The sequence below is a fragment of the Pseudophryne corroboree genome, assembly GCF_028390025.1.
Source record: "Pseudophryne corroboree isolate aPseCor3 chromosome 3 unlocalized genomic scaffold, aPseCor3.hap2 SUPER_3_unloc_1, whole genome shotgun sequence".
Lineage (NCBI taxonomy): Eukaryota > Metazoa > Chordata > Amphibia > Anura > Myobatrachidae > Pseudophryne > Pseudophryne corroboree.
Window position 1 is genome coordinate 7075571 of NW_026967493.1, and position 27569 is coordinate 7103139.

Consider the following 27569-nt stretch of genomic DNA (forward strand, 5'->3'; position numbering starts at 1 on the left):
CCTGACTTAAAATAACAAACATCTAAAATAAAAGTAGAAAACTCTTCAGGAGCTCTCCAAAGCGTGACCGGCTTCTCCGGGCACATTTTCTAAACTGAGCCTGGTAGGAGGGGCATAGAGAAACACTATTGATTTCTTAAAGTGCCCAAGGTTCCTAGTGGACTCGTCTATACTCCATGGTACTAATGTGGACCCCAGTATCCTCTAGGACGTAAGGGAAATGAGCGCTTATTCTAGATAGCTATCAAGAAATTAAGTAACGGGGGCAAACATAGTGTCTAGGGCCCTTCCGATGTAATCCAGAACAGTATATATGGACAGTGGTTTCTGAGTATTGTTACTTCTATGTCAGTGTATTCTCTGGTGTCGGCATTGTAATGTCACATGACCTCTGTGGTTAGCTGTGATGCGATATCACTTCTGTGTATTGGGATGTCCTAGGTTGCCATCTTTAGGATGAGTATGGTGTATCCGTTTATATACTCTGGGCCTTTTACCTGACCAGATCAACTTAGAAATGTTTTCTTGTAGACTGCAGGTATGATTCAGAGCTACACCCAAATACCTTGCGCACTTTCGGGATTGCCACTGGAAACTAGTTTTTTGGGGGAGGGGCATTCTTCTATTCATAGAGTATATCATATTACCCACGTTTCAGTTTTCCATCTTCAGATGGCAGTGGCTGTTGGGGCCAATCTCTCGAATGCTACGCATTGCAGAAGTTGGCAAGTGTGGCAGGATGAATAACCAGGGCATGAGTTACCTTTTTATCTGTGGCTTATATTAGGTCCAAGGATCTTCTGGTGCTGTCTGCTGACTGATGTCTTGAATTATTCCAACCTGGACTTGGCGATCTAAGGTCATAAGTGACGCTAATCCATATGCCGGGATCATGGTGTTAATGCCTAATTATTTTAAAAGAATTGGGGAGTCTCCATTGCGATAATATTCAGCATATAGAATGTTATCATCAAAGAAGAGGCCACGCCTATATTTTCTGCTCAGAGAAACGTGGCCCAAGACAGACTTCATCAATGATGCCCGTGCCTTCAGGGCATTTCGGGCTTACATATATAGTAATAATTATACAATAATTCATAACTGATTGATCAATGAGGCGTGTAGTCAGATAACAAGGGGATTATAGATTGGTTGATGGGTTATAACAGGAAGTCTCAAATATGGTCAGCTGGGCTAGATGTAATGGCTGATCTTCTCCTGAAGATGGCAGACTGGCTCCATGAGTCTTGGATCTCCCATTCACATCAATAGAGCTTCTCAATAGGCCTTGTCAGCAAAGAGGTTATTCTTGTTCAAATGTCATGTTGCTTTTTTCGAAGCCGAAGGTCCATCAGATATTGGTTTACCAAACCCTCATAAAATGTCATTAAGTTCTGGTTATCTAAATACAAGGGTCTCTATTTAGACACGTATGCTCTTAGTCACAAGCTAGGACAAAGGTTGACAGAAAACCTCACTCTAAGAATGACTGACCATTATGGGAATTAAAGTACTAGTTACAGATATTTAACTATAAGATTAAAAGCACAATTTCTGAGGCAATACAGATGTATATTTGATTTTTTTCTCCATCAATGGAGAACATCTTTCCATCTACACTGAGATGACGTGGGGTCTCGAGCTTGTACATGGATGTCAGTCTTCCTCTGGGATTACCGTATCTGCCCAGTGGTGTCAAATCTTTTGCCCTTGAGTATGATGTTAAAGAGTTCAATGACCAGCTACTATAGAGCGGGTACAACTTATGCTAGTAGCAGTATAATCATCTGGTCCTGGTGCCACCGACATCTGTAGGGATTTTATTGCCTAAGCCAGGCATGTCCAAACTGCGGCCCTCCAGCTGTTGTGAAACTACATATCCCAGCATGCCCTGACACAGTTTTGCTGTCAGAGAATGCTAAAGCTGTGTCAGGGCATGCTGGGATGTATAGTTTCTCAACAGCTGGAGGGCCACAGTTTGGACATGCCTGGCTTAAGCTATTTCTGCTGCTTATTGATGCAGACTGCGTACTTGGGAAGCAAGGAAAGTGCCAGGATGTTAGGAAGCTTACAGTATTAATAGCATGTTAGCTGGAGGCGGATACGTCCCTTTACAAGTTATACAAGAGTAGGCTTGCATTTGAAGTAAAACAGGGCTTCACTGTGCATGCGTCAGCCGCTGGTCATGTTTAGAAGCACAGTGAGGGGCCCTGGGTAGGGTGGTTCCACCGACACTAGTATACATAGAATGGGGTAGGATACTCAGGAACATGGTGGGTAAAGCATGCACTATGCCAAACCTAGGACACCAGATTCAGCCATACAAAGTAAATGTTACAAGCCAGAATATTACATTAATATATATAAAACTGAGTATAACTGAGCTATTATAAATGCAATACATGGAGTATTTACACATAAGCAAAATATGTTTACCATGCTATGTCACTCCATTGCAGCAGGATTAACTGTTAGGCAGAGAATGAGTGACAGTTGGCAGCCTTGCTCTGCAGGAAGGTACTTTGCGGATTGGTTGGTTACTACACAGGGGGAGGGTCACTGATGTCATCGCAAACCAGTCTCAGATCCCATAAACGCACAGTGATGTAGATGTGGGATGAGCTGAAGGTATCTTTAATGTAGATTGAAGATGATATTATACATCCATCCAAGCTACAGTGGAATGTCAGGATGACACTGAGCTATGGGGCTAATTCATGTTTGTACGCAGTGGCCGATGTTCACGCAACAGAGCAATTATCAGCAGAATGCGCGTGTCCTGCGATGGCAGTGCGCCTGTGCCAAGGTGCCGCTGCCATCCCACTCTCAACAAAGATGCCATTGTGATTAACAGGAAGTGACCATTTTGAGGTGATGACTAGGAGTTTACAGAGAGTGGTTAGAAAAATGCAGGCGTGTCAATATCTGTTTTCAGGGTGTCTATCTGCTGCGAGCTCATACATGCAAAAAGATGGCAGCTGTGTCGCTACTGCTGTGTCCAGTCTGCATAGCCATAGACCTTCCCTTTAGCATCGATGGGTCTTGTTTTTGCGTACAGGCTGCGAATGTGTATTGCGATGGATCCAGCGGGCGTCTCTTTTCATTTGTGCGGCAGCGTCACTTGCTAACTTTTGCAGTTCCGTAGCCTATAATATCGCAGTTGCGATTGCACGTGCGAACAAACATGAATTAGGCCCCAAGGTGCAGATGTATGTTGCCTGGAGAAGTGATAAAGCAGTGATAAGTGGAAGGTGATAACACACCAGCCAATCATTACTGGTTTGAAAAATGACAGGAGCTGATTGGCTGGTGCGTTATCACTTTGCACTTATCACTTCTCCAGGTTTAATACATCTGTCCCCATGTGTCTTACCATCATGGTCTCAACATTCACATTTTGGGATTAAAGTTTTATTCATTTGTTCAATTAATCATTTAAGTGGGCAGCCCTGACGTAACTCCCGGTGGCATGCGCGGCAATCTCCACTGTTCATCCAAGCATCCTATGGCACTGGATGCAAACTACGGGTAGAAGGGCATAGATACAAGCTAAGTAATATGGCACTTACATATACCAACATTAATAGTTGTAACATAAATACTCAGAATATATTTATTTCACATTTGCCATGGTTTTCTGCCACCCACACTCTCATGGCCTGCACTTCCTGTCAATTTCCATCTGTTCCTCCGTTTACAATTGTCCAAGTTACCAATGTACAACTCTAGAAAAGTGACACATGTAACTACTAGGACCTTTTAATGATAAAATGGCCTTTTTATTATCTCTAAGAGTTGCCGTTCTTAGTTTACAAGTTGTATTTTTAGATCTTATTTTTACATTGGTTGGTTGAACTGAATGGTTTTACAACTGAATGATTAGTTTCCTCCTAGATGAAGTCTTCAGTTCTGTACAATACCTATTTTCTGTGTCAAATATTTCCCATACTTCTGGCAGTTTATTGATCAATGTTCAACATAATTGTTTTCTATGTAGAAAGGTGGCACAGTGTGTAGCACTGCAGGCATGAGTTCAGTTCCCGACCAAGGCCCTATCTGTGTGCAGAGGGATGGACTGAGGGAAACAACTGTCCCCTAGCATTCTTTGTGCACAGAAAGAGGGGGCGTGGCCACACATCACAGGGTGTGGCCTCATGACATGGCCCGTTTCAGCATGACCACTGAGCAGAGTGCCAGGATGTTTAGATGTTTGGCCAGACTTGAAGTGATCGATCTGTCCATCGGGCAATTTGCCCTTCTGGCACTTGCCAAAGGTGCAGTCTGGCTGTGTGTGATGAGTATGTATGCTCTCCCCGTGTTTGCATGGGTTTTCCCCTCATACTCTAAAAACATACCCATAGGTTAATTGTATTCTGTCAAAATTATGCTTGTGTCAGGTAATTTAGACAGTAAGCTCCAAGGAGGCAGGGACTGATATGAAGTACAAATATTCTCTATTCAGTGCTGTGTAAAATAGTGGCGCTATATATATATATATATATATATATATATATTTATAATTGAGGATAATAATGATAATAATAATAATTACAATAATAATAATTTTAACTCATTTCTCAAAATTCACAATATGAAAAAGTCTTTGGGGTATATGCAATTGCGGTCGAATTCCCGAAATTGTCGAATTTCGGGTCATTTTCGCCCAACAAAAAAATTCGCCTATGCAATTCAGTGCTTTCCGACCAAAAAACGGACTTTCAAAATTCGACTTTTTGAAATTCGAATTTTTGCAAATTCGACTTTTCTGCAATGATACAAGTGCTGCAATTCGACAAAAGCATATTCAATTCAAGTTTGGAAATTCGACAGCAGTGCTTTAAGACAGTAAATTCGTCATTTTCAATCCGCCACACTTTGGAGGGTGAAAACAATAAAAAAAAATGTAAACATGTTTTTTTTGGTGTTTTTTTTGGGGGGAATAGCATATCTATTTATATTAGAAGGGATTAGGTACTTTTTTATTTTTTTTTGGAGGCACAAGTATTATTTATATATTTTTAAAAATATTTTTTTTTTGTTTTTGTTTTTTTATTGCTGGAACGGTAAAATAAAAAAAAAAAATGGCGTGGGGTCCCCCCTCCAAAGCATAACCAGCCTCGGGCTCTTCGAGCTGGTCCTGGTTCTAAAAATGCGGGGAAAAATTGGGCAGGGATCCCCCGTATTTTTAAAACCAGCACCGGGCTCTGCGCCTGGTGCTGGTGCCAAAAATACGGGGGACAAAACGAGCAGGGGTCCCCCGTATTTTTAACACCAGCATCGGGCTCCACTAGCTGGACAGATAATGCCACAGCCGGGGGTCACTTTTATGCCGTGCCCTGCGGCCGTGGCATTAAATATCCAACTAGTCACCCCTGGCCGGGGTACCCTGGGGGAGTGGGGACCCCTTCAATCAAGGGGTCCCCCCCCCCCAGCCACCCAAGGGCCAGGGGTGAAGCCCGAGGCTGTCCCCCCCATCCAATGGGCTGCGGATGGGGGGGCTGATAGCCTTTTGTGATAATGAAAAGATATTGTTTTTTCCAGTAGTACTACAAGTCCCAGCAAGCCTCCCCCGCAAGCTGGTACTTGGAGAACCACAAGTACCAGCATGCGGGAGAAAAACGGGCCCGCTGGTACCTGTAGTTCTAATGGGAAAAAAATACCCAAATAAAAACAGGACACAGACACCGTGACAAGTAAAACTTTATTACACACTGCCGACACACACATACTTACCTATGTTCACACGCCGACATCGGTCCTCTTCTCCATGTAGAATCCACGGATACCTGAAAAGAAAAGTTCAATATATTCACCTCAGCCATGGTCCAGAGATACATCCACGTACTTGGCAAAAAAACAAAGCGAACACCCGCTCCATGCCGGACTGAAAGGGGTCCCATGCTGACACATGAGACCCCTTTCCACGAATGAGACCTGTCAGTGACAGCTGTCACAGAAAGGTCTCTAAAGCCAATCAGGAAGCGCAACTTCGTTGCGCTCACCTGATTGGCTGTGCGCTGTCTGAACTCAGACACCGCATCGCACAGCTCCGTCCATTATATTCAATGGTGGGAACTTAGCGGCTAGCGGGGGGGGTTAACCCGCGGTCAGCCGCTGACCGGCGGGTGACCTCACCGCTAGCCGCTAAGTTCCCACCTATGAATATAATGGACGGAGCTGTGCGATGCGCTGTCTGCTCAGACGCGCAGAGCCAATCAGGTGAGCGCAACGAAGTTGCACTTCCTGATTGGCTTTAGAGACCTTTCAGTGACAGCTGTCACTCTGAGAGGTCTCTCTGCATTCGGGGAAAGGTGTCCCATGTGTCAGCATGGGACCCCTTTCAGTCCGCTGGTCGGGTATTTGCGGTTTGTTATTTTGCCAAGTACGAGGATTATCTCTGGACGTGGATGTACCTCTGGACGCTGGAAGGTGAGTATAATTTTTTCACAGGTACCCTCGGATCGTCGGAGACCGTGGCAGTCGGCGTGTCAACATAGGTAAGTATGTGTGTGTCGGCAGTGTGTAATAAAGTTTTACTATCAAGGTGTCTGTGTACTGTTTTTATTTGGGTATTTTTTTCCCAGGAGTACTACAGGTACCAGCGGGCCCGTTTTTCTCCCGCATGCTGGTACTTGTGGTTCTCCAAGTACCAGCTTGCGGGGGAGGCTTGCTGGGACTTGTAGTACTACTGAAAAAAACAATATCTTTTCATTATCACAAAAGGCTATCAGCCCCCCCATCCGCAGCCCATTGGATGGGGGGGGACAGCCTCGGGCTTCACCCCTGGCCCTTGGGTGGCTGGGGGGGGGGACCCCTTGATTGAAGGGGTCCCCACTCCCCCAGGGTACCCCGGCCAGGGGTGACTAGTTGGATATTTAATGCCACGGCCGCAGGGCACGGCATAAAAGTGACCCCCGGCTGTGGCATTATCTGTCCAGCTAGTGGAGCCCGATGCTGGTGTTAAAAATACGGGGGACCCCTGCTCGTTTTGTCCCCCGTATTTTTGGCACCAGCACCAGGCGCAGAGCCCGGTGCTGGTTTTAAAAATACGGGGGATCCCTGCCCAATTTTTCCCCGCATTTTTAGAACCAGGACCAGCTCGAAGAGCCCGAGGCTGGTTATGCTTTGGAGGGGGGACCCCACGCCATTTTTTTTTTTATTTTACCGTTCCAGCAATAAAAAAGCAAAAACAAAAAAAAAATATTTTTAAAAATATATAAATAATACTTGTGCCTCCAAAAAAAAATAAAAAAGTACCTAATCCCTTCTAATATAAATAGATATGCTATTCCCCCCCAAAAAAACACCAAAAAAAACATGTTTACATTTTTTTTATTGTTTTCACCCTCCAAAGTGTGGCGGATTGAAAATGACGAATTTACTGTCTTAAAGCACTGCTGTCGAATTTCCAAACTTGAATTGACCCCACGCCTTTTTTTTTTCCGGGTTTTTCCCGTTTTTTAAAATCGCGGCAAAATCCGCCAAATCGGCCGATTTTCGCCCGTGGGTCTGTCGAATCCGTTTTTCATTGAATATGGTGAATTCCGGCAGCCACCTGCCGGAATTCACCTGTCGAATTGTGTCGAATTAAAAAAGGGCAAAAAATTGCCGCGATTCGCCGTGAATTGCATATACCCCTTTATCTTTGTGAATCCTCTGATGTCTTACAAGAATTCCTTTCTGCGTAAAACATTTCCCACACTCGGAACACAGAAATGGTTTCTCCCCTGTGTGAATCCTCTGATGCCTGAGCAGATCAAATTTCTTTGTAAAACATTTCCCACACTCGGAGCATGTAAATGGCTTCTCGCCCATGTGAATTGCCTGGTGCTCGACCAGACTTGATCTCTGAGTAAAATACTTCCCACACTCTGTACACGGAAATGGCTTCTCTCCTGTATGAATTCTCTTATGTCTAAGAAGATGCGATATGCGCAGGAAACATTTCCCGCACTCGGAACATGAAACTGGCTTTTCCCCCGTGTGGATTATTTGTTGATTAACGGGATCCGGCTTGGGCAAAAAATATTTCTCATTGGCGGGGCATCTAAAACTCTTCTCATCCATGTGGATTCTCTGATGATCTACACAATCTGACTTCTGTGTAAAGCGTTTGCCACACTTGGAACAGGAAAATGGTTTCTCACCGGTGTGGATTCTCTGATGTGTAATAAGGTTGGATTTCTGTGTAAAACATTTACCACAACCCAAACAGGAATATGGCTTCTCCCCCGTGTGAATTCTCTGATGCCTTACAAGATCTGACTTCTTCAGAAAACATTTCCCGCACTCGGGACATGAAAATGGCTTCCCGTCTATGTGGAGACCTTGCTGACTAATGGGACCTGGCTTCTGTGTAAAATATTTTCCACTTATTTGCTGACTAACGGGACCTGATATCTGTGTATAATATTTACCACCATCCGAGCATCTAACGGCCTTCTCATCCATACGGGTCCTCTGAGGGTCCAATCGATTTGGTTTCTGTGCAGTACATTTCCCACGCTCAGAACTTGATAATGGCTTTGTGCATGAATGTGTTCTCTGATGTGTAAAAAGGTTGGATTTCTGTGCAAAACCTTTCCCACAACCCGTACATGTAAATGGCTTCTCCCCTGTGTGAATCCTATGATGCCGAACAAGATCTGACTTCTTCAGAAAACATTTCCCACACTCGGGACATGAAAATGGCTTCCCGTCTATGTGGAGACCTTGCTGACTAATGGGACCTGGCTTCTGCGTAAAACATTTTCCACTGTCAGAATGCCTAAATCTCTTCTCGTCCATGTGGGTCCTCTGGTGGTCAATACGACCTGATTTCTGTGCAAAACATTTCCCACACTCTGAACAAGAAAATGGCTTCTCACCGGTGTGAATCCTCTGATGTGTGAGGAGGTTGGATTTCTGCGTAAAACATTTCCCACAATCCGAGCAAGAAAACGGCTTCTCGCCGGTGTGAATTCTGTGGTGCCGAACAAGATCCGATTTCTTTAGAAAACATTTTCCGCACTGATAGCAAGGGTATGGCTTCCTGGCTGTGGGCAGTTTCTGAGCATTAAAAAATTTTGCATGCCGGGTAAATGTTTTGCCACGTTCAGGACATGGAAATATTTTCTCTCCTCTGGAGGCTACATCACATGCAGTAGTATCCGGTTTATCAGGAGAACATCCCACATAATATGGATTATATGGTATATCTGCACAATGAAGTAATGGCTTTATATACGCGGTGAGGAGATTTTCTGCTAGAGTGTCACGTGTGATGTGGTTATCTGGAGATAAACAGAGGTGTCCCTCGGAAGTGTTCTCGCTGTGGTGTCCATCTGCTGGGAATAAAATAAAGATATGGTAATATCAATCCACTGGAAATGCTAGTTTTACCACAATGAACAGTACTGTGCCAAAACTCCCAGGCTGTGGGCCTCATACCAGGGGAGATATATCAAGACTTGGGGGTTTATATACTAAGCATCGGGTTGTAAAACCCGGTGCTTCCGTTCGTGTTTATGCCCGAAATCTAAAAGGGTATTGATTTTGCTAGCAGAACACAGCTAGTAAAAGCCTTGCCTCATCTTATGAGAACCTAACGCAGTGTTGTAGCTAACTATTAATACTGTTTGAGCCCAGATTACTTTTTGTATGGATTTGCAAAATACATTTTATTTTATGAGGTACACAAGGGAGAAGGTTTATTGTGGATCAGCAGTATAGGCATTGATATCATCAGGGATTTGTGTTGCTTATTCTCTAGTTAATCTTTAAGGATGTTGGATAAAAAAAAACAGATATAGCTACAGTATATACATATATCTCTGTATGTAAGATTAACCAGGGGAAGTAAGGACAGTGTAATGGTTAGCATTACTGCCTCACAGCACTGAGGTCATGGGTTTGATTCCCATTATGGCCCTAACTATGTGGAGTTTGTATATTCTCCTCATGCTTGCGTGGGTTTCCACAATCCCAAAATATACTGGTAGGCTATTTGGCGCCCAACAAAATGAACCCTAGCACAAATGTTTACATGTGGTAGGGATTATAGCTTGTAAGTTCCACTGGGGCAGGGACTGATGCGAATGGCCAAATATTTTCTGTAAAAGCACTTTGGAAAATATGTGTGCGCTATATAATTAACTGGTAATAAATAAATAAGAGCTAAGGTAGAAATATAGTAGTCACTTTGCACGTATTTATATACTGTCTTATTGTACTAACCCAATTCACTTTTCGTTTGGAGCTGTAAGAATACTGCTGAAACTGTATCCTGTACAATAAAATTACACTTTCTTTGCCTTGGAGTAATTCTGAGTTGGTCTGTAAACTAATGTCTGTAGATTTAAGTGTAGAAGGAAGGTATGAAGTATAATCCATAATTCACCACTCCTTATGCCTTCTTGGTGCAGGTGTTCCCCAAACCTTCCCCAGGTGGATTATCAAAATTAGATTAAGGTTTGGGTGGAGGCAAAACTGTATTGTCATATTAAGGTAAAGGAATTACTAGCCTGTCACCTGTTCTATCTTATCTATCACATCTGTTTATTTACATTATGGAAGAAATAGGCATCACATTTTGGAGGCACTGCTGAGATGCCAGACCTCCACATTTTGGAGGCACTGCTGAGATACCAGACCTGCTCTACATTTTGGAGGCACTGCTGAGATGTGAGGCCTCCTCTACCGCTACTTCCTCAGTGCCGCCAAATGGTTCTTCCTTAACCACACACTGTCGCCTGGGACACCCACTAACTTCAGAAATGTCAGTGTTTTTTTCTATGTAGCAGGGATGCTCTATTTATAGCCCCCTTAGCTGTGATTCTCATATTTGCCCTGCTCTGTACACAAGGTACTACAAGTGTACATAAGTCAGTGTACACCCTAGAATAGAAAGATAGACCTGGGGCTAGTAATATCAATGGCGATACTTTATCAAGGTTGAAATGGGGACCATGAAATACAGTGAGGCTTTGGGTGCATCATTACGTGCAACTGGTACAGCTCTGCCATTGGCCTATTATTGGCTGTCAGAGCTAGAGCTAGTTGATTTAGAGGATAATATGGAATTGAATAGAAAGGGAACAAAAAGTATGATCACTATATTTGTGAAGTGCATTAAGCGGTGAGCTGTCCCTGCATCATAAGAATGTGTTCTCATATATATTAACCGATTCCTTATATACGGGGAACATTTAAATATATCCCCCATTCTGCAGGATATTTTCAAAATTAAAAATAACAAATGATGGCTGTAACAAATGCACTGAGCATATGTAGGCCTCATTTGGAGAGTGAGGGATAGACAGTGTATACTACTAATTGAGGCTTGTCTCTTATTTTGATGTAAAACACCACTACGACATGCATGCAGAGCATGTGTGCAGTGGAGTAACTCGAAGTGTGAACCAGAGCAAAATTTTGAAGGTAATCCCAATACTTCTAGAGAGACAACAGAGAAAATATAATATACATAAAACAGAGACAAACAAGGTAGACATAAATGCAGACATGGACACAAATGGTAGCAAGGGCACGGCTATAACCTAATTGGAAAATGGCAGATCTGTGGCAAGAGCAGAGGATGTGGCCCAAAGTGGATACTGGAAAGTTATGAGGTTGCATGCAGATTTATAGTTAGAAGTGGCTTAAGCTTTAATTAAGATATTTAATTCAGAGAGTGTTACAAGTTTGAGGCTGGGGAAGAGTCTCATTCAGAGGCAGAACTACCATTGTACAGCAGGTACATTGCACCAGGGCACCTGAAGACTTAGGGGCCCACTGCTGCCAAGACCAGCAATGAATTACCCCCTGGCCTGCTCGCAGACTATTTTCAGCAATATCAGATGAATGGCCTAGTGCAGAGAGCCGGGTGGGCCCCACTGCCTAAAGCACCTGCCCCTTACCTTAGGGAGGCAGGGATGACCTTGTGTGTGCTGACCTGATAGAGTCCTATCACCTATCAGCTCTGATGATCACAGCCACATACTGGCAATAAGTAACAGACAGAGCAGAGGGCACTCTGTTCCTGAACCCACCAAGATGCATGCCCCCTGTTCTATGCACTGCACAGGACATTATGCTTGTACCCCTGTCACCCACTGTCTCTCACCTACTGCCTACCTCTGTCTCTCTATGTCAATGCCGGCCCCTGACTTACACTGTCACCCACTGCAGTGTGGCATATTGTGAACTTGGGTTGGGAAGGAGGAGGGGGCCCAAATTATATTTTTGCACCTTGGCACACCACTCACAAGTTCCGCAACTGGTCTCATTGGGTGTGGTAAGGAATTTTATAGGTAGATAGTGGTGTGGAAGAAGTATTGTAGATAGTAGTGAGTGCTAGTTATCAGAGAAAAGGCAACCTGCTGGTAAGAATCAGGTTTAACGCGTGGGATAGTATTCCATAGGAAGCCAGAGTAGGTATTTGTGGTATGGCGAATGGAAAAATCTTAAGTAATGCCAGAGAAGAGGCAGCAGTAGGGGGAAATGATGAGAGAATGGATATGAGTTTGTTTTGCATCTTGAGTGAGTAAGAAAGGGGTGTGCTCTAGCAATATTGCAAAGGTGGAGTTGATAGGACTGCAAGTGAAACTGGATGTGAGGAATAAAGGAGTAGTCAAACATGGTGGCAGTAAATGAGACTTAAGGGGAGGTAGAACCTCTGGAAGGACGGAAGAGTAAAAGCTCTGTTTTTGACATGCTGATATTTAGGCAACATTATTATAACCATGAATAGAAAGCAGGGAGACAGTTGCCTATAGAGGATAGTATAAAAAGGGATAAGACTGGGGAAGAGACGGTGTCATCCACGTAGTGCTGGCGCTGGAACCTGAATTAGTGCATTTATCCACCCAGATCAGTGGTTCCCAACCTCAGTCCTCAAGTACCCCCAACAGTTCATGTTTTCCAGGTCACCTAGCAGTTGAACAGGTGTATTCATTACTCACTGACACATTTTAAAAGACCCACAGGTGGAGCAAATTATTTCACTTGCAATCCTGGAGACCTGGAAAACATGAACTGTTGAGGCTACTTGAGGACTTGTTGGGAACCACTGACCTAAAGCACAGATGTGTACAGTGAGAATAGCAAAGGTCAGTAGTCAAAGACTTGTTGTGCCCAACAGATAGGGAGAGGAAGGGATCTGCCAGTGGTAGAGACAGTAAAGGTGCAGTTGGACAGGTAGGAAGTGAACTAGGAAAGAACTGAAAAATAAAGGCTAATGGAATTAATATTTATAAACAGTATTGAAAGCAACAGAGAAATCAGTGAAGATGAGTATGTAAAAGTGACAGAAGCCTGATTGCTGAAAGTCGTGAAGAGGGTAAGACAGAAAGTTGTAATTAAGGTGGTCATTCCGAGTTGTTCGCTCTGTAATTTTCTTCGCATCGCAGCGATTTTCCGCTAATTGCGCATGCGCAATGTTCGCACTGCGACTGCGCCAAGTAAATTTGCTATGCAGTTTGGTATTTTACTCACGGCATTACGAGGTTTTTTCTTCGTTCTGGTGATCGTAATGTGATTGACAGGAAGTGGGTGTTTCTGGGCGGAAACTGGCCGTTTTATGGGTGTGTGTGAAAAAACGCTGCCGTTTCTGGGAAAAACGCGGGAGTGGCTGGAGAAACGGGGGAGTGTCTGGGCGAACGCTGGGAGTGTTTGTGACGTCAAACCAGGAACGAAACTGACTGAACTGATCGCAGTTGCCGAGTAAGTCTGGAGATACTCAGAAACTGCTAAGAAGTGTCTATTCGCAATTCTGCTAATCTTTCGTTCGCAATTTTAATATGCTAAGATTCACTCCCAGTAGGCGGCGGCTTAGCGTGTGCAAAGCTGCTAAAAGCAGCTTGCGAGCGAACAACTCGGAATGACCACCTAAGTCTCTTCAGAAGTTTGGCGGAAGACTGAAGGACAGCAGCTAGAGTGAAGGATAGCAGATACGACAGCAGCTAGAGAGAGATGGTGGTTGAGAGGATGTAGTCATGTGTCACTATACAGAAGCCGGAATCCCGAGGGTTAGAAAGCCCGACAGTCGGCATGCCGACTAACGGGGACTATTCCCAGTCGTGGGTGTCCATGAAACCCTTAGAGTGGGAATAGAACCTGCAAGGGGCTTCGTTGTGCACCCACCTCCCCCTGCCGGCATTCTGGAGACCGTGATCCCAGGGTCGGTATGGTGACCTCTGGGATACCAAAGCCAATCTCGACAATACCAACCCTGGTTGAGAGAGTTTCTTGGGAAACAGAGAGAGACATTTTGAAATGGTCTGCAACAGCTCCTTGGGATTTATGCAGCGCTTTCAAATCATGTCAGGCGCATAGGAATATGGGTTTAGAAACCAAAAGCTCAAACCAACCTTTAGTAAATTCTGTATTTGGGGTTAGAACCAACACGAAAGGAGGCCCATAGACTCACTCTCACAATCCCGTCACCTACCATAACCTATAAAATATTATTAGTATATGCTCTCTTCTTATCTAAGATGCAACATTCGATTGTGCACACTCATCACCAGCCTTGATTATTTCAAATAATTCCTATATTTAATTCCCCTTAACTCTGGGTTCCTGCTTAAATCTAAAAAGAGTGGCAAGACGGTTATTTATTTACTGGCCACGCCCACTGGTCAATCTGAGCAGCACTGAAACAGTGTTACTGGCAGGAGGATTCCATTCCAGGCACGATGCAGGGGCTGTGGAAAAGACCCTGCCCATGGCCCCGGTGTAGAAAAAGAGATTGCTGTAGTGACAGAACAAGGAGAATATGTGACTCTGTATGTCACCTGTGCTCATATCTGTAGGAATTTCCTCCTCTTCCTTACACAGCTGATCATCCATCACATACGTCTCCTCTCCCTCTGTATCTTCTACTTTAATAACAATCAGGTCTTCATCCTAAAAAAGCCCGATAATACCCAATGAAAAGAGATTAAACAGAGAACTATCATTGTATAAAGACTTACACAGTGTCTCTACAGATCATATAGGGCCTCTGCTGCAGCATCTATTGCCAGAGTGATTCTTTAGATACCACCATCGGCACATAACTGACAGCTCTATGGCAGACGCAGTTTCTCCAGCTGACTATGGTCTCTACGACTGCACTTTTTGGGGGTCATTCTGACCTGTTCGCACACTGCAGTTTGTCGCAGCGGTGAGAACGGGTCGGAACTGCGCATGCGCAGCGGCCGCATTACGCACACGCGTTGTTCCCCGCCAGTGGAAAAAGGGATCACAGTGGCGATCGCAAGAAGACTGACAGGCGGGAGGCGTTCCGGGGCGTCAACTTACAGTTTTCCAGGCGTGGTGAGGCGAACGCAGGCGTGTCCAGGCGTTTGGAGGGCTGATGTCTGACGTCAATTACGGGACCTTCGTCGCTGGATCCGTCGCACAGAGTAAGTAAGTCTGAGCCTGGTCTTGTTTTGCAGGAAACTTTTTAAGCATAGCAGGGCTGTACAAGCGATTGCAGCCCTGCAATGCTAAAATACACTCCCCCATAGGCGGCATAAAGTTGATCGCATGAGCAGCAAAAAGTTGCTACGTGCAATCAAATCGGAATGAGGGCCTTTATGCGTTCACTTCAGGCCGCCTCTCCCAGTCACCGTCTCTCACCCATCAATTTGCCGTCCCACTTCTGATAACGTCTGTCCTGATCGCAACCACACCTTTGCGCGTACACTCTGCGCAGGATTTTCTGAATTAAACGCCTGCAAATAATCGATCAACTACGTGAACATCAGCAATGCGTGCAGCTCAAGATCAGGCTCATAGTGTAAAGTAAGTTTGGTATTTGGCGAGACCCTCACATCCACCTACCTGACCCTCCTGGGGGACACTGTGATTCTCCTCTGTATGATCCTGGGAAGAAAGAGGACGGGGACATCTCTCTGGGGTATTCCTGTTACTGACTCCATCTGTAGGAGACAATAGGAGTTTGGTACTTACCAGGTAAATCCTTTTCTTTGAATCCATAGGGGGCACTGGAGTACTCTTGGGATATGGACGGCTTCCGCAGGAACAGGGCACTGAATATTTAAATTTAGAACTCTCCACCCCTCCATATCCCAGAGTACCTCAGTGTTTTTTACTGAGCCGAACAGGAGCTAGAGAGGTTGACAATGGAGAATTACATATAACATAACGGACAACAATAAAGTTGACACATAACGTTACTGACAACTAAACAGTTGACACCATAACCGATAGAACTTGATAATTTGAACCAGTCGGTGAGAGTGTGTTACCATAAGATCCCCTGAACTTACCACAAACCAGGTAAAACTGCTCTGGGTGGGCGTCCAGTGCCCCCTATGGATTCAAAGAAAAGGATTTACCTGGTAAGTACCAAAATCTTATTTTCTTTTTCATCCACTAGGGGCCACTGGAGTACTCTTGGGACGTACCAAAGTTTCCCCCGTGGGCGGGAGAGCTGTTTGGCACCTGTAACACTAGGCGGCCAAAGCTAGATGCTGATGCCGCAAACGTATCAAACTTGTAGAAGCGCACAAACGTGTGCACTGAAGACCATGTAGCCGCCCGGCAAAGCTGTGTCGTAGAAGCTCCACGACTCGCTGCCCATGTTGTTCCCACAGCACGTGTGGAATGAGCTGTTACTGATGTAGGCGGCTGTAACCTAGCATGAAGGTAAGCCTGACGTATGGTCAGTTTAATCCATCTGGATAAGGTCTGCTTAGAAGCTGGCCAACCCATCTTGGCAGCATCATAGAGAACAAACAATGTATCCGTCTTACGAACTGTCGACGTTTGGGATACATAAATGCGTAATGCGCGTACCACATCCAACCTTCCAGAGTCTCCTGTTAACACAGAAACTACTATTGGTTGATTGATGTGAAAAGATGACACTACCTTTGGTAGGAAAGCGGGATTCGTCCGAAGTTCCGCTCTGTCATCATGAAACACCAAATACGGTGGCTTGCACGACAAAGCACCCAAATCTGAAACACGCCTTGCTGAAGCTAAGGCTAAAAGAAAAATTGGTTTCCAAGTGAGAAATGTAATATCCACTTGTTGTAAGGGTTCAAAGTATAAGGACTGTAAGAAATCTAAAACCAGATTCATGTCCCATGGCGCTGTAGGTGGAATGAATGGAGGCTGTACTCTTAGGACACCTTGCAGAAAAGTGTGTACAGACGGCAATAGAGCCAATCGTCTTTGAAAGTAAATTGACAAAGCAGATACCTGCACTTTTAGTGTCGATAAACGCAGTCCTCCATCTAACCCCGTCTGTAGAAATAACAAAAGACGGAATAACTTGAAAGATGATGTCGGAAACTTCCGAGCTTCACACCAACCTATATAGGCACGCCAAATACTGTAATAATGAGCTGCCGTAACCGGCTTCCTAGCTCGTAACATGGTTGGTATAACCGAATCTGAAGGCGTGCTCCCACAAGTGGAGATCCAAGATGAGCTGGGAGTCCGTCATGCCACTGGCTTGTCAGTGACCTTAGCGCCTTGACGACTGGCGTTGGTTTGTTGGAAACCACGCCCTCGACCTCGTCTACCGGGCATGGCTGGTCCTCTACAACGGCCTCGAAAGGGCTGAGGCCGAAAGGATTTGAACGCCGGGCCCGAGTATTTACGTCGATGTACCGTTGGAGGCAATGGTAAGAAAACAGACTTACCTTCCGTGGCCTCAGCAATCCATTTGTCCAATTCTGGACCAAACAACTTCTCGCCACCGTAAGGTAACGCCTCTATACCTCTTTTGATCTCCGCTTGCCAAGAGCGCAGCCAGAGTGCTCGTCGTGCTGTAACTAGCGACGATGAAAGGCGAGAAGTGAGCTGTCAGACGTCAGTAGAAGCTGTACATAGATAATCAGCAGCTTCCCAGATTTGATCAGCGAGAAGTATAAGGTGATCCATGTAGGGCAGACTTGAGTTCTGTTATCCATACCATCAGCGCCTTAGTAACCCAAATGCCAACCAACCCAGGTCTAAGCAACACTCCTGCTGCTATATACATGGATTTTAGCATAGCTTCTATTTTACGGTCTGAAGGGTCTTTAAGCGTAGTAGCCGTTGGTATTGGTATGGTTAATTTCTTAGTAAGTTTAGACACAGACGAATTCACCAATGGCGGATTCTCCCATGTAGCTGTCACAGCCTCTGGAAACGGGTAACTAGACTTAAATCTGCGAGGTATAGAAAAACGTTTATCCGGATTCTGTCGCGTTTCCAGTAACATCTTATTAAGAGATCCCAAAACAGGAAAACACATCGGAGTCCTCTGCCGTTCAGCAAAGACGACTTCATCATTTGTCAGAGGCTCCTCAGTTTCCGTAAACTTCAGAGACTGATGCACCGCTCTGATGAGATTATCAATGCCTGGGCTGTCAAAATCTTCACTATCTATCTGACTGCTGGTCTACTTCGCCCTCTCTTGCGCACTGAGGTCTGGCATAGAATCGCCAGAATGCAACATAGCAGAAACTGGTAAATCATAAGAAAAATGAAATTTATCCCTACTACCCAAAATGGACTTGGACTTTTGGCAAGGCTGAGACGCCTCCGGTAGTTCTAGCGGTCTCACCCTAGACTCAGATCTTGCCGCTTCCAGCTCCTGTCGAGCGGCGGCCAATTCTGATTGCAATGCAGCCATGACATCCGCTAGCGTAGCCCATGGCGGGTCCGGGGATGAAACCGGTTTTGAAACTGGAGCAGAAATTGTATTCGTAGCTGAATCCACAAAACATACTGTACATGTGGTATTGTTACAGACATGGCAGGGAAACTGCTTTTTTTGGTTTTGCTGGTGCCTTACTCATTATGCAGACAGACAATACAATACACAAAGACAGACAACTTGCACGACTCAGTAAAATAGTACTAAGGTGTCTCTATATCTATATATCTGGCCAAGAGCAGTGCACGTGGCCACTACTATATGAAACCTGATCCCAAATTCCCACTAAAACCCCTGCGCCTCCGGTGGAGTAGAGATGTAGGACAGGAATGTTCTGGAATCACAACAGGAAGACAGGAAGCATGGTTAAAATGGCCCCCATGCCTCACAGTGCAGGGTATATTTAACAAGTGCAGCAAACCCGTTAATATAGGCTTAACAGCCTATGTCATTAATGCTGTCACCCCCTTTTTGCAGCCCTCCGCTAAAGTGTATCTTCCCCCCCTTCTGCTCCCTCCCCTGTGGCACGTGTACCGCTGTCTGAGCGGAAGTTACCGTGGAGCGGGTATCCGCGATCGGGTGCAGGGAGCCGGGGAGCGCTGTAATGGAGAGCGGTCCTGCAGCGGCGGCTGGCGGGGTCTTAGCGGCGGAGGAGCGCGGCGCTGATCGGAGCGGTTGCCGGGGCGGCCAGTTAGGAGAGGCGGGTGGGGGCGCAGCGGCGCCGGCTCTGTACATTGTCCCCACACAGCTGGGCGGCAGCGTGCGCTGACCGCCCCGTCCCCCCAGCATACCTGACTCCAGAAGCGATGGCTGTGACGGGGCTTCTATCTGTAAGCTTCGTCCAGCTGTAGCAGCAGTCTTGTGAGCTGCATGTGGCTGTAAGGGTGCTCTTTGTGAGGACCGACACGCCATGCGCTGCTCCGTGCAGCGGCACTATCCCGGACCCACGTTTTTACAGAAACTGGGAAGGGATGTGCTTAAGTTGTAAAAATAAAAATTAAAAATTAAAATCAAAATCAAAAAATATTCACTAAGTGTGGGAGCCCCACACCAGCCCTGTTGCTCCGATGAGCACAGAAAAAAACACTGGGGTACTCTGGGATATGGAGGGGTGGAGAGTTCTAAATTTAAATATTCAGTGCCCTGTTCCTGCGGAAGCCGTCCATATCCCAAGAGTACTCCAGTGACCCCTAGTGGATGAAAAAGAAACACAGTGACTGAGTACATTGTATATATGTGATTATCAGACTTTTTATACTGCCGCGCACACCCCTCAGTAATGTCAATTACCCCTTTGGCTGAATTAGAATTCGTCCGGTTAGTTAATATAAATCAGTTTTCGCTCGTTTCAGCTCACCACCCCCGTGGCGAAGTGTGAGAGCTGAAATGCCGGCGCTGGCAGCTGATTACGCCTGAACGGAGCTACGACTGAATAGATCCATTGGGCGCCATATACTGACTACCCATCTGACTGTCTAATTTTTACTCTTAGTTGTGCCAGACTCCATGGCTAAATGGATCTGCTCCTTTACTTTTGACTATGAGCTGTGAAACAAAGGGTCTAATTCAGACCCGATCGCTGCAACGGCAGCGAACGCAGCACGAATCCCTTTGTGTAGTGCGCACGGCGCGTGCACACCCAGTGAGATGTGAAAGCATCTCACTGGTGTGATCGCCTCTGCCTGATTGACAGGTAGAGGTGGTCGCGGGGCAGGAGGAGGCGTGCCAACGGCGTTAGAACGCCTTTGGGGTGGCACGGTCCGGACAACGCAGGCATGTCCCGACCGTTGCTGGGGCAGGCCGCAACATCTGTGTGACGTCACATGCAGCCTCTGCGACCCAAAACATGGCGGGTAGCCGCCTGCCAGCATAGCTAGTCTGCACAGGTAGGGAGCTACTCACTGGGTGCAAAAGCATCACCGCCAAGCAATGTTTTTGCACCCTTGCAGGAGGGGGGGTAGGGCCTGACATGCAGGGCGGACTAGCCCTGTGCTGGGCGTCCCCCCCTCCGCATATCAGAGAAACTGATCAGAGATGTGCTAAATTTAGCACACCTACGATCAGGTCTGAATCACCCCCAGAGTCTAACAGGCTCCTGACTCTCCCACTGGGCAGACACTTTGTCCTCATTAGTCTGCGCTGACAGAGGAGGGTGTAGAATAAGAGAATGAAGTAATGACTGATCAAGGAGAATATGTGACTCTGTACATAGTGATTATTAGTCACCTGTGCTGATATCTGTAGGGATTTCCTCCTCCTTACACTGCTGATCATCCATCACATACATCTCCTCTTCTCCCTCTGTATCTTCAACAGTAATATCAGTCTGGGCTTCACTCTAAATAACAAAGGAAATTTATAGACAAAAAAACAGAAAACATTAGATTTATGGTAAGAACTTACCGTTGTTAAATCTCTTTCTGCGAGGTACACTGGGTTCCACAGGGAATAACATTGGGGTGTAGAGTAGGATCTTGATCCGAGGCACCAACAGGCTAAAAGTTTTGACTGTTCTCAGAATGCATAGCGCCGCCTCCTCTATAACCCCGCCTCCGTGCACAGGAGCACAGTTTTGTTAACCAGTCCAATGCAGTAGCAGGTAAAAAGAGACGACAACCGTTAGTAGCCACATACACTACATTTTTTTACGACAGGAGAAGGTGTCAGCAGCTAATGCCATACAAACCCAAAGAAGGTAAGTGCGTCAGGGTGGGCACCCAGTGGAACCCAGTGTACCTCGCAGAAAGAGATTTAACAACGGTAAGTTCTTACCATAAATCTCGTTTTCTGCAGCGGGGTACACTGGCTTCCACCGGGAATAACATCGGGATGTCCGAAAGCAGTTCCTCATGGGAGGGGGTGCACTGTAGCGGGCACAAGAACCCGGCGTCCAAAGGAAGCATCCTGGGAGGCGGCAGTATCGAAGGCATAGAACCTTATGAACGTGTTCACTGAGGACCACGTAGCCGCTTTGAACAACTGTTCAAGGGTCGCACCACGGTGGGCCGCCCAAGAAGGTCCAACAGACCGAGTAGAATGGGCTTTAATGGTATCAGGAGCTGGAAGGCCAGCCTGTACATAAGCATGTGCAATCACCATTCTAATCCATCTGGCCAAGGTCTGCTTGTTAGCAGGTCAGCCACGTTTGTGAAAACCAAACAGTACAAGGAGAGAATCAGACTTCCTGATGGGAGCTGTCCTCTTCACTAGGATACGTAGAGCCCATACCACATCCAAAGACCGCTCTTTGGAAGACAAGTCAGGAGAGACAAAGGGCGGAACCACAATCTCCAGATTATGGGGGTCATTCCGAGTTGTTCGCTCAGTAATTTTTTTCGCATCGCAGCGATTTTCCGCTTAGTGCGCATGCGCAATGTCCGCAGTGCGACTGCGCCAAGTAAATTTGCTATGCAGTTAGGAATTTTACTCACGGCTTTTTCTTCGTTCTGGTGATCGTAGTGTGATTGACAGGAAGTGGGTGTTACTGGGCGGAAACTGGACGTTTTATGGGTGTGTGAGGAAAAACGCTACCGTTTCTGGGAAAAACGCGGGAGTGGCTGAAGAAACGGAGGAGTGTCTGGGCGAACGCTGGGTGTGTTTATGACGTCAAACCAGGAACGACAAGCACTGAACTGATCGCAGATGCAGAGTAAGGTTGAAGCTACTCAGAAACTGCTAAGAGGTGTGTAATCGCAATTTCGAGAATCTTTCGTTCGCAATTTTAAGATGCTAAGATTCACTCCCAGTAGGCGGCGGCTTAGCGTGTGTAAAGCTGCTAAAAACAGCTTGCGAGCGAACAACTCGGAATGACCCCCTAAGGTGGAAAGAAGACACCACCTTAGGTAGGTACCCGGGACGTGTCCTAAGAACCGCCTGGTCACGGTGAAAAATCAGATAGGGGTACCGACTAGACAAGGCACCCAAGTCCGACACCCGTTTAGCCGAGGCAATAGCCAGTAGAAACAATACCTTAAGGGAAAGTCACTTAAGGTCTGCAGATTCAAGAGGCTCAAACAGAGACTCTTGTAATGCCTCTAGAACCACCGACAAATCCCAAGGAGCCACAGGTGGGACATAGGGAGGTTGAATCCGTAAAACACCCTGAGTGAATGTATGAACATCAGGCAGTGGCAATTTTTCTCTGAAACCAAACCGACAAGGCAGAAATATGAACCGTGATGGAGGCCAGACGAAGGCCCAAATCCAGGCCCTGTTGTAGAAAGGCCAAAAGTTTGGCAGTATTAAACTTGTAAGCGTCATGATTGTGAGATGCGCACCAAGCAAAGTAAGAACTCCAGACCCTATGATATATCCGAGCAGAAGCCGGCTTATGGACCTTTAACATAGTCTGAATGACCGCCTCAGAAAAACCTTTGGCCCTCAGTACGGAAGCTTCAAGAGCCACACCGGCAAAGCCAGACAAGGGGCCTGAATGAGGAGGTCTGGTCGTTGTGGAAGCAGAAGAGGACGATCTAACAAGAGTCTCTGAAGGCCTGAGAACCAATGCCATCTGGGCCACGCTGGAGCGATCAGAAGTAGGATTCCTCCTTGCTTGAACTTCCTTATTACTCTGGGCAGGAGTGACACCAGAGGGAACACGTATGGCAGAGTTCCATGGAATTGCAAAGCGTCCACGAACGCTGCTTGAGGATCCCTTGTCCTTGCTCCGAAGACCGAAACCTTGTGATTGTGTCGAGACACCATCAGGTCCACATCTGGGAGTCCCCACTTGTCCACTAGGAATTTAAATACTTCTGTATGGAGGCTCCACTCACCGGTATGTACGTCCTGACGACTGAGGAAGGCCGCTTCCCAGTTTAGGACACCCGGAATGAACACTGTCGATATGGCTGGCAGATGGCGTTCTGCCCACTGTAGAATTCTTGATACTTCCCTCATTGCCATGCGGCTTCGAGTGCCGTCTTGATGATTTATGTATGCCACTGTGGTGGCATTGTCCAACTGTACTTGAACAGGTCTGTTCTGAATTAAATGCTGGGCCAAGTTCAGCGCGTTGAACACCGCCCGCAGTTCCAGAATGTTTATCAGGAGGAGAGACTCCTCCTTGGTCCACAGACCCTGAAGGGAGTGTTGCTCCAACACCGCGCCCCAACCTCTCAGACTGGCATCAGTCGTCAGAAGAACCCAGTTGGAGATCCAGAAGGGACAACCCCTGCTCAATCATTGGTCCTGTAGCCACCAGCTGAGTGACAGACGGACCTCCGGAGACAAAGAGATCATGTGAGACCTGATCCGGTGAGGCAGGCCGTCCCACTTGGCAAGAATCAATTTCTGCAGAGGGTGGGAATGGAACTCAGCATACTCCACCATGAGACCTAGCACTTGCATCGCCGAATGTATCAACACTTGCGGACAAGATAGGAAGCATCGAATCCTGTCCTGAAGTTTTAGAACCTGTCCTGAGACAAGAACAACCGCTAGTTGTAAGTGTCCAACAACGCCCCCAGGTGCACCATGCTCTGAGCAGGGACTAGGGAAGATTTCTTCCAGTTGATTAGCCACCCGTGGGCTTGCAGAAAATGGAGCGACATATCCAGATGGCGTAGGAGAAATTCTGGGGAATTCACCAGGATCAACAAATCGTCCAGATACGGGAGGATCCTGACCCCTTTCACGGCGGAGTACAGCCGTCATTACCGCCATGACCTTTGTGAAGACTCGCGGGGCCGTGGTTAAACCAAAAGGTAAGGCCTGAAATTGACAATGGAGGTTGCCCACAGCAAACCTCAGGTACTGTTGATGCGACATTGCAATAGGAATATGCAGGTAAGCATCCTGAATGTCCACGGAGACCATATAGTCCCCGGGCTCCAAGGCCAGAACAATAGAGCGAAGAGTTTCCATACGAAACTTGGAGACTCTCACAAATTTGTTCAAGGACTTGAGGTTGAGAATGGGCTGAGAGGAACCATTCGGTTTCGGGACTAGGAACAGCAGCGAATAGTACCCCTTACCTCTCTGAGGCACCTGTACCACCACTCCTGTGTCCGGGAGGGACTATACCAACGAATGAATAGTTTTTGCCTTCATCTGATCCGAAGGGACACCTGTCAGGCAAAATCGATGAGGGGGGACGATTCTTGAAGGATATGGCGTAACTGTGAGTGACGACTTCCCGTACCCAGGTGTCGGAAGTGGTCTTCAACCATTCCTAGGTAAACCCTAGAAGTCGGCCTCCCACCCTGGGATCCCCCAGAGGGAGGCCCGCCCCGTCATACAGCAGGTTTGTCAGTTTTGGAAGCAGGCTGACGGGCAGCCCAGGCACGTTTAGATTTGGGCTTAATGGTTTTGGAAGTGCGAGCATGTTTCGGGTATGCCTGACCTTTTGCTTTACCTGAAGGACGAAAGGAGCGAAAGGAAGTACTCTTAACCTTCTGCGCCGAAGGAGCAGTACTAGGTAGACACGCTGTTTTAGCAGAAGCTAATTCAGCCACTATCTTATTGAGGTCCTCTTCAAAAAGAATGTCTCACTTAAAAGGGAGCACCTCCAAGGTTTTCTTTGAATCCAGATCCACAGACCAGGATAGCAACCATAAAATCCGGCGAGCAAAAATGGACGTAGTAGAAGCCTTGGGCGCCAGAATACCTGCTTCAGAAGCCGCCTCCTTAATGTAATGAGATGCTGTGACAATATACGAGAGACACTGTTTAGCATTATCAGAAAGGTTGGAAGGCAGCTCTGCTTCCACCTCCTGCGCTCACGCTTCAATAGCCTCTGCAGCCCATGTCGCTGCAATAGTGGGCCGATGCACAGCCCCCGCTAGGGTGTAAATCGCTCTTAACCCTCCACATGTTTATCCGTCGGGTCTTTCAGAGAAGTGACGGTAGTGACAGGCAGAGCTGAGGATACTGCCAGCCGCGCCCTTGCAAATCCACTGGCGGGGCTGTTTCCCAATTTTTACTTAGCTCCGCAGCGAGGGGATAGCGAGCCAGCATCCTCTTGTTAGGTGTGAATTTCTTTCCTGGATTTTCCCAGGATTCCTGACGTATGTCAACTAAATGGTCAGAATGAGGTAAAACTTTTTTAACGACCTTCTGACGTTTAAATCTGTCCGGTTTCTTAGAGGTAGCCTCAGGCTCTGGGTCATCAGTAATTTGAAGAATCAGCCTGATAGCCTCCAATAAGTCAGGAACATCCACCTGTGAGGCTGATTCCCCATCAGAAGTATCTGGATCAGTGTCTGTGGGGTCAGTATACACGCCCTCCTCGTCAGACGAGGTGTCTGGGACGTGGGTGGATTGTGAGGAAGTAATGGCCCACTTAGAGGACCCCTTGGTCTTAGGTGGGCGAGGGTTAGATTTCTGTTTAGTCAGTGAGCGGTTCAATTGCTGTAACTGAGTGGACTGGTGATCTGTCCATGGCGGATTAACCGCAGGGACCATAAGCGGCTGTACCAACATTTGAGGTCCCATAGGGGGCGTAAGTCTAGTTACCAGCGTACTTAATAACGTGGAGAAAGTAGCCCAAGGTGGGTCGTTATGCACCCCCGTTGCTACAGTCCCACTGGGGGGTAGGGAACCCTCAGAACTTGAACCCTCTGCTGCTATGTTTTCCTCTAATGTGTTAGCAGCGTCACCACCACGCACTGTGGGATCAGCCGCAGCTCCGTCGCCCCTTGTAGCTGACATACCTGAAAGGTCAATACACAGGCAACCCAGTACAGTATCAGCAGTCTAATACCTTAACAGGAACCCCTTGTGCGTGTATTAGCACAAACAGAGAATTCAAGAGGTATTTGGTGACTGAAAATCACAGAGTAAAATACTGAATAAGTATATCCTGTGAACACCTATATTAAACAATAACCCTGACGCACCTAGCCTCCTCAGGGTACAGAATATAGGGAAAGCAATCTGAGTGAGATACATGGAATAGAAATCACGCAGCAGCAGCAGCAGCTATATGCACAATCACATGTACAATGCAGAAATTATGACATGCAATAAAACTGTGCTGGACTAGCAATACAAAGTAATACTAAGTACAGCTATACAATCAATAGATATATGAATGCACAGTACATACTGGATGTATATCACAGGGTAATTGTACTACATAACCCTGACTAAATGCATTGTTTCTAAACTAACATTGTCAGCAGACATGTAGAATACTTAAGTGTCCTGTAAAATGCACAGCGCTGACATGTAGGCGGCTTTACAGAGGATGATTTGCCCAAACAGTCCCAAGATCAGCTCAGCTTGTGGAAATGGCGCCCAAACGCTGACAGGGAGTGAGTGAGGGAGAGAGATGCAGCTCCAGGGCGGGAACATTTACTCTAAATGGCGCGCTGGGGGAGGGGCTACAGGTCAGCGCCTTATCCCCCTGCTGGACTTCCCCACCGGCTACTGTGGGCCATATAGCAAACGGTTTTTAGTAAAACCGACCTGTGCCCCTGCCCTGGTGGTCTAGTGGGGTCCCTGTACTGCCACAGTGTCTACGCCAGTGCGCGCGGGCCGGCTCGCGGTTTCCAGCGGGTCCCGCCTGGGAGACCCTCTCACCTCCTCCCTAAGTGCGGCCACGCAATCCGGGAGAGCTTTGGTGGGGTGTGTGTGACTGACGAAAAACCGGTAACCAGGGCGCGGGAGTATACAGCACCGCTGGGGGAGGTGATGGAGCTGCAGCAGGATATGTCTGACTGACATCGAACACTCACAGGGGGAGATTCAAATGTTTGAAAAATTGGTTGGGTCTCTGTTTTTTCCTGTCTATTAGATAGGAAAAAACAGACTCCCAACTGAATTTCAAACATTTGAATCTCCCCAACAGTGTCTCTGCTGCAGCCCTTGAAGTCTTCTTGGAGCAGCCCTGCCTGTTGTCTGCCTGCACTGCAGGCACCAACTACAAAACTGAGCTCCTGTACACGGAGGCGGGGTTATAGAGGAGGCGGCGCTATGCATTGTGGGA

The 27569-nt window shown here is 46.7% G+C and overlaps 1 protein-coding gene across 2 annotated transcripts in view; it reads right to left on the minus strand.

Annotated features, from left to right (window-relative positions):
• Nucleotides 1-7324: 7324 nt before the first annotated feature.
• LOC134983161 (zinc finger protein 271-like) overlaps nucleotides 7325-27569 on the minus strand; it is a 44048-nt gene continuing 23803 nt past the window's right edge. Inside the window, exons 6-9 of one of the 2 annotated variants that reach the window (XM_063948914.1) lie at nucleotides 20867-20978; nucleotides 15808-15905; nucleotides 14775-14886; nucleotides 7325-9326 (exon numbers count right to left, since the gene is read on the minus strand). In XM_063948914.1, the coding sequence (XP_063804984.1) occupies nucleotides 7588-9326; nucleotides 14775-14886; nucleotides 15808-15905; nucleotides 20867-20978 (2061 nt within the window). In that variant the 3' untranslated portion in view covers nucleotides 7325-7587. The remainder of the gene's footprint in view (nucleotides 9327-14774; nucleotides 14887-15807; nucleotides 15906-20866; nucleotides 20979-27569) is intronic. The other variant, XM_063948915.1, reaches the window with a different exon arrangement.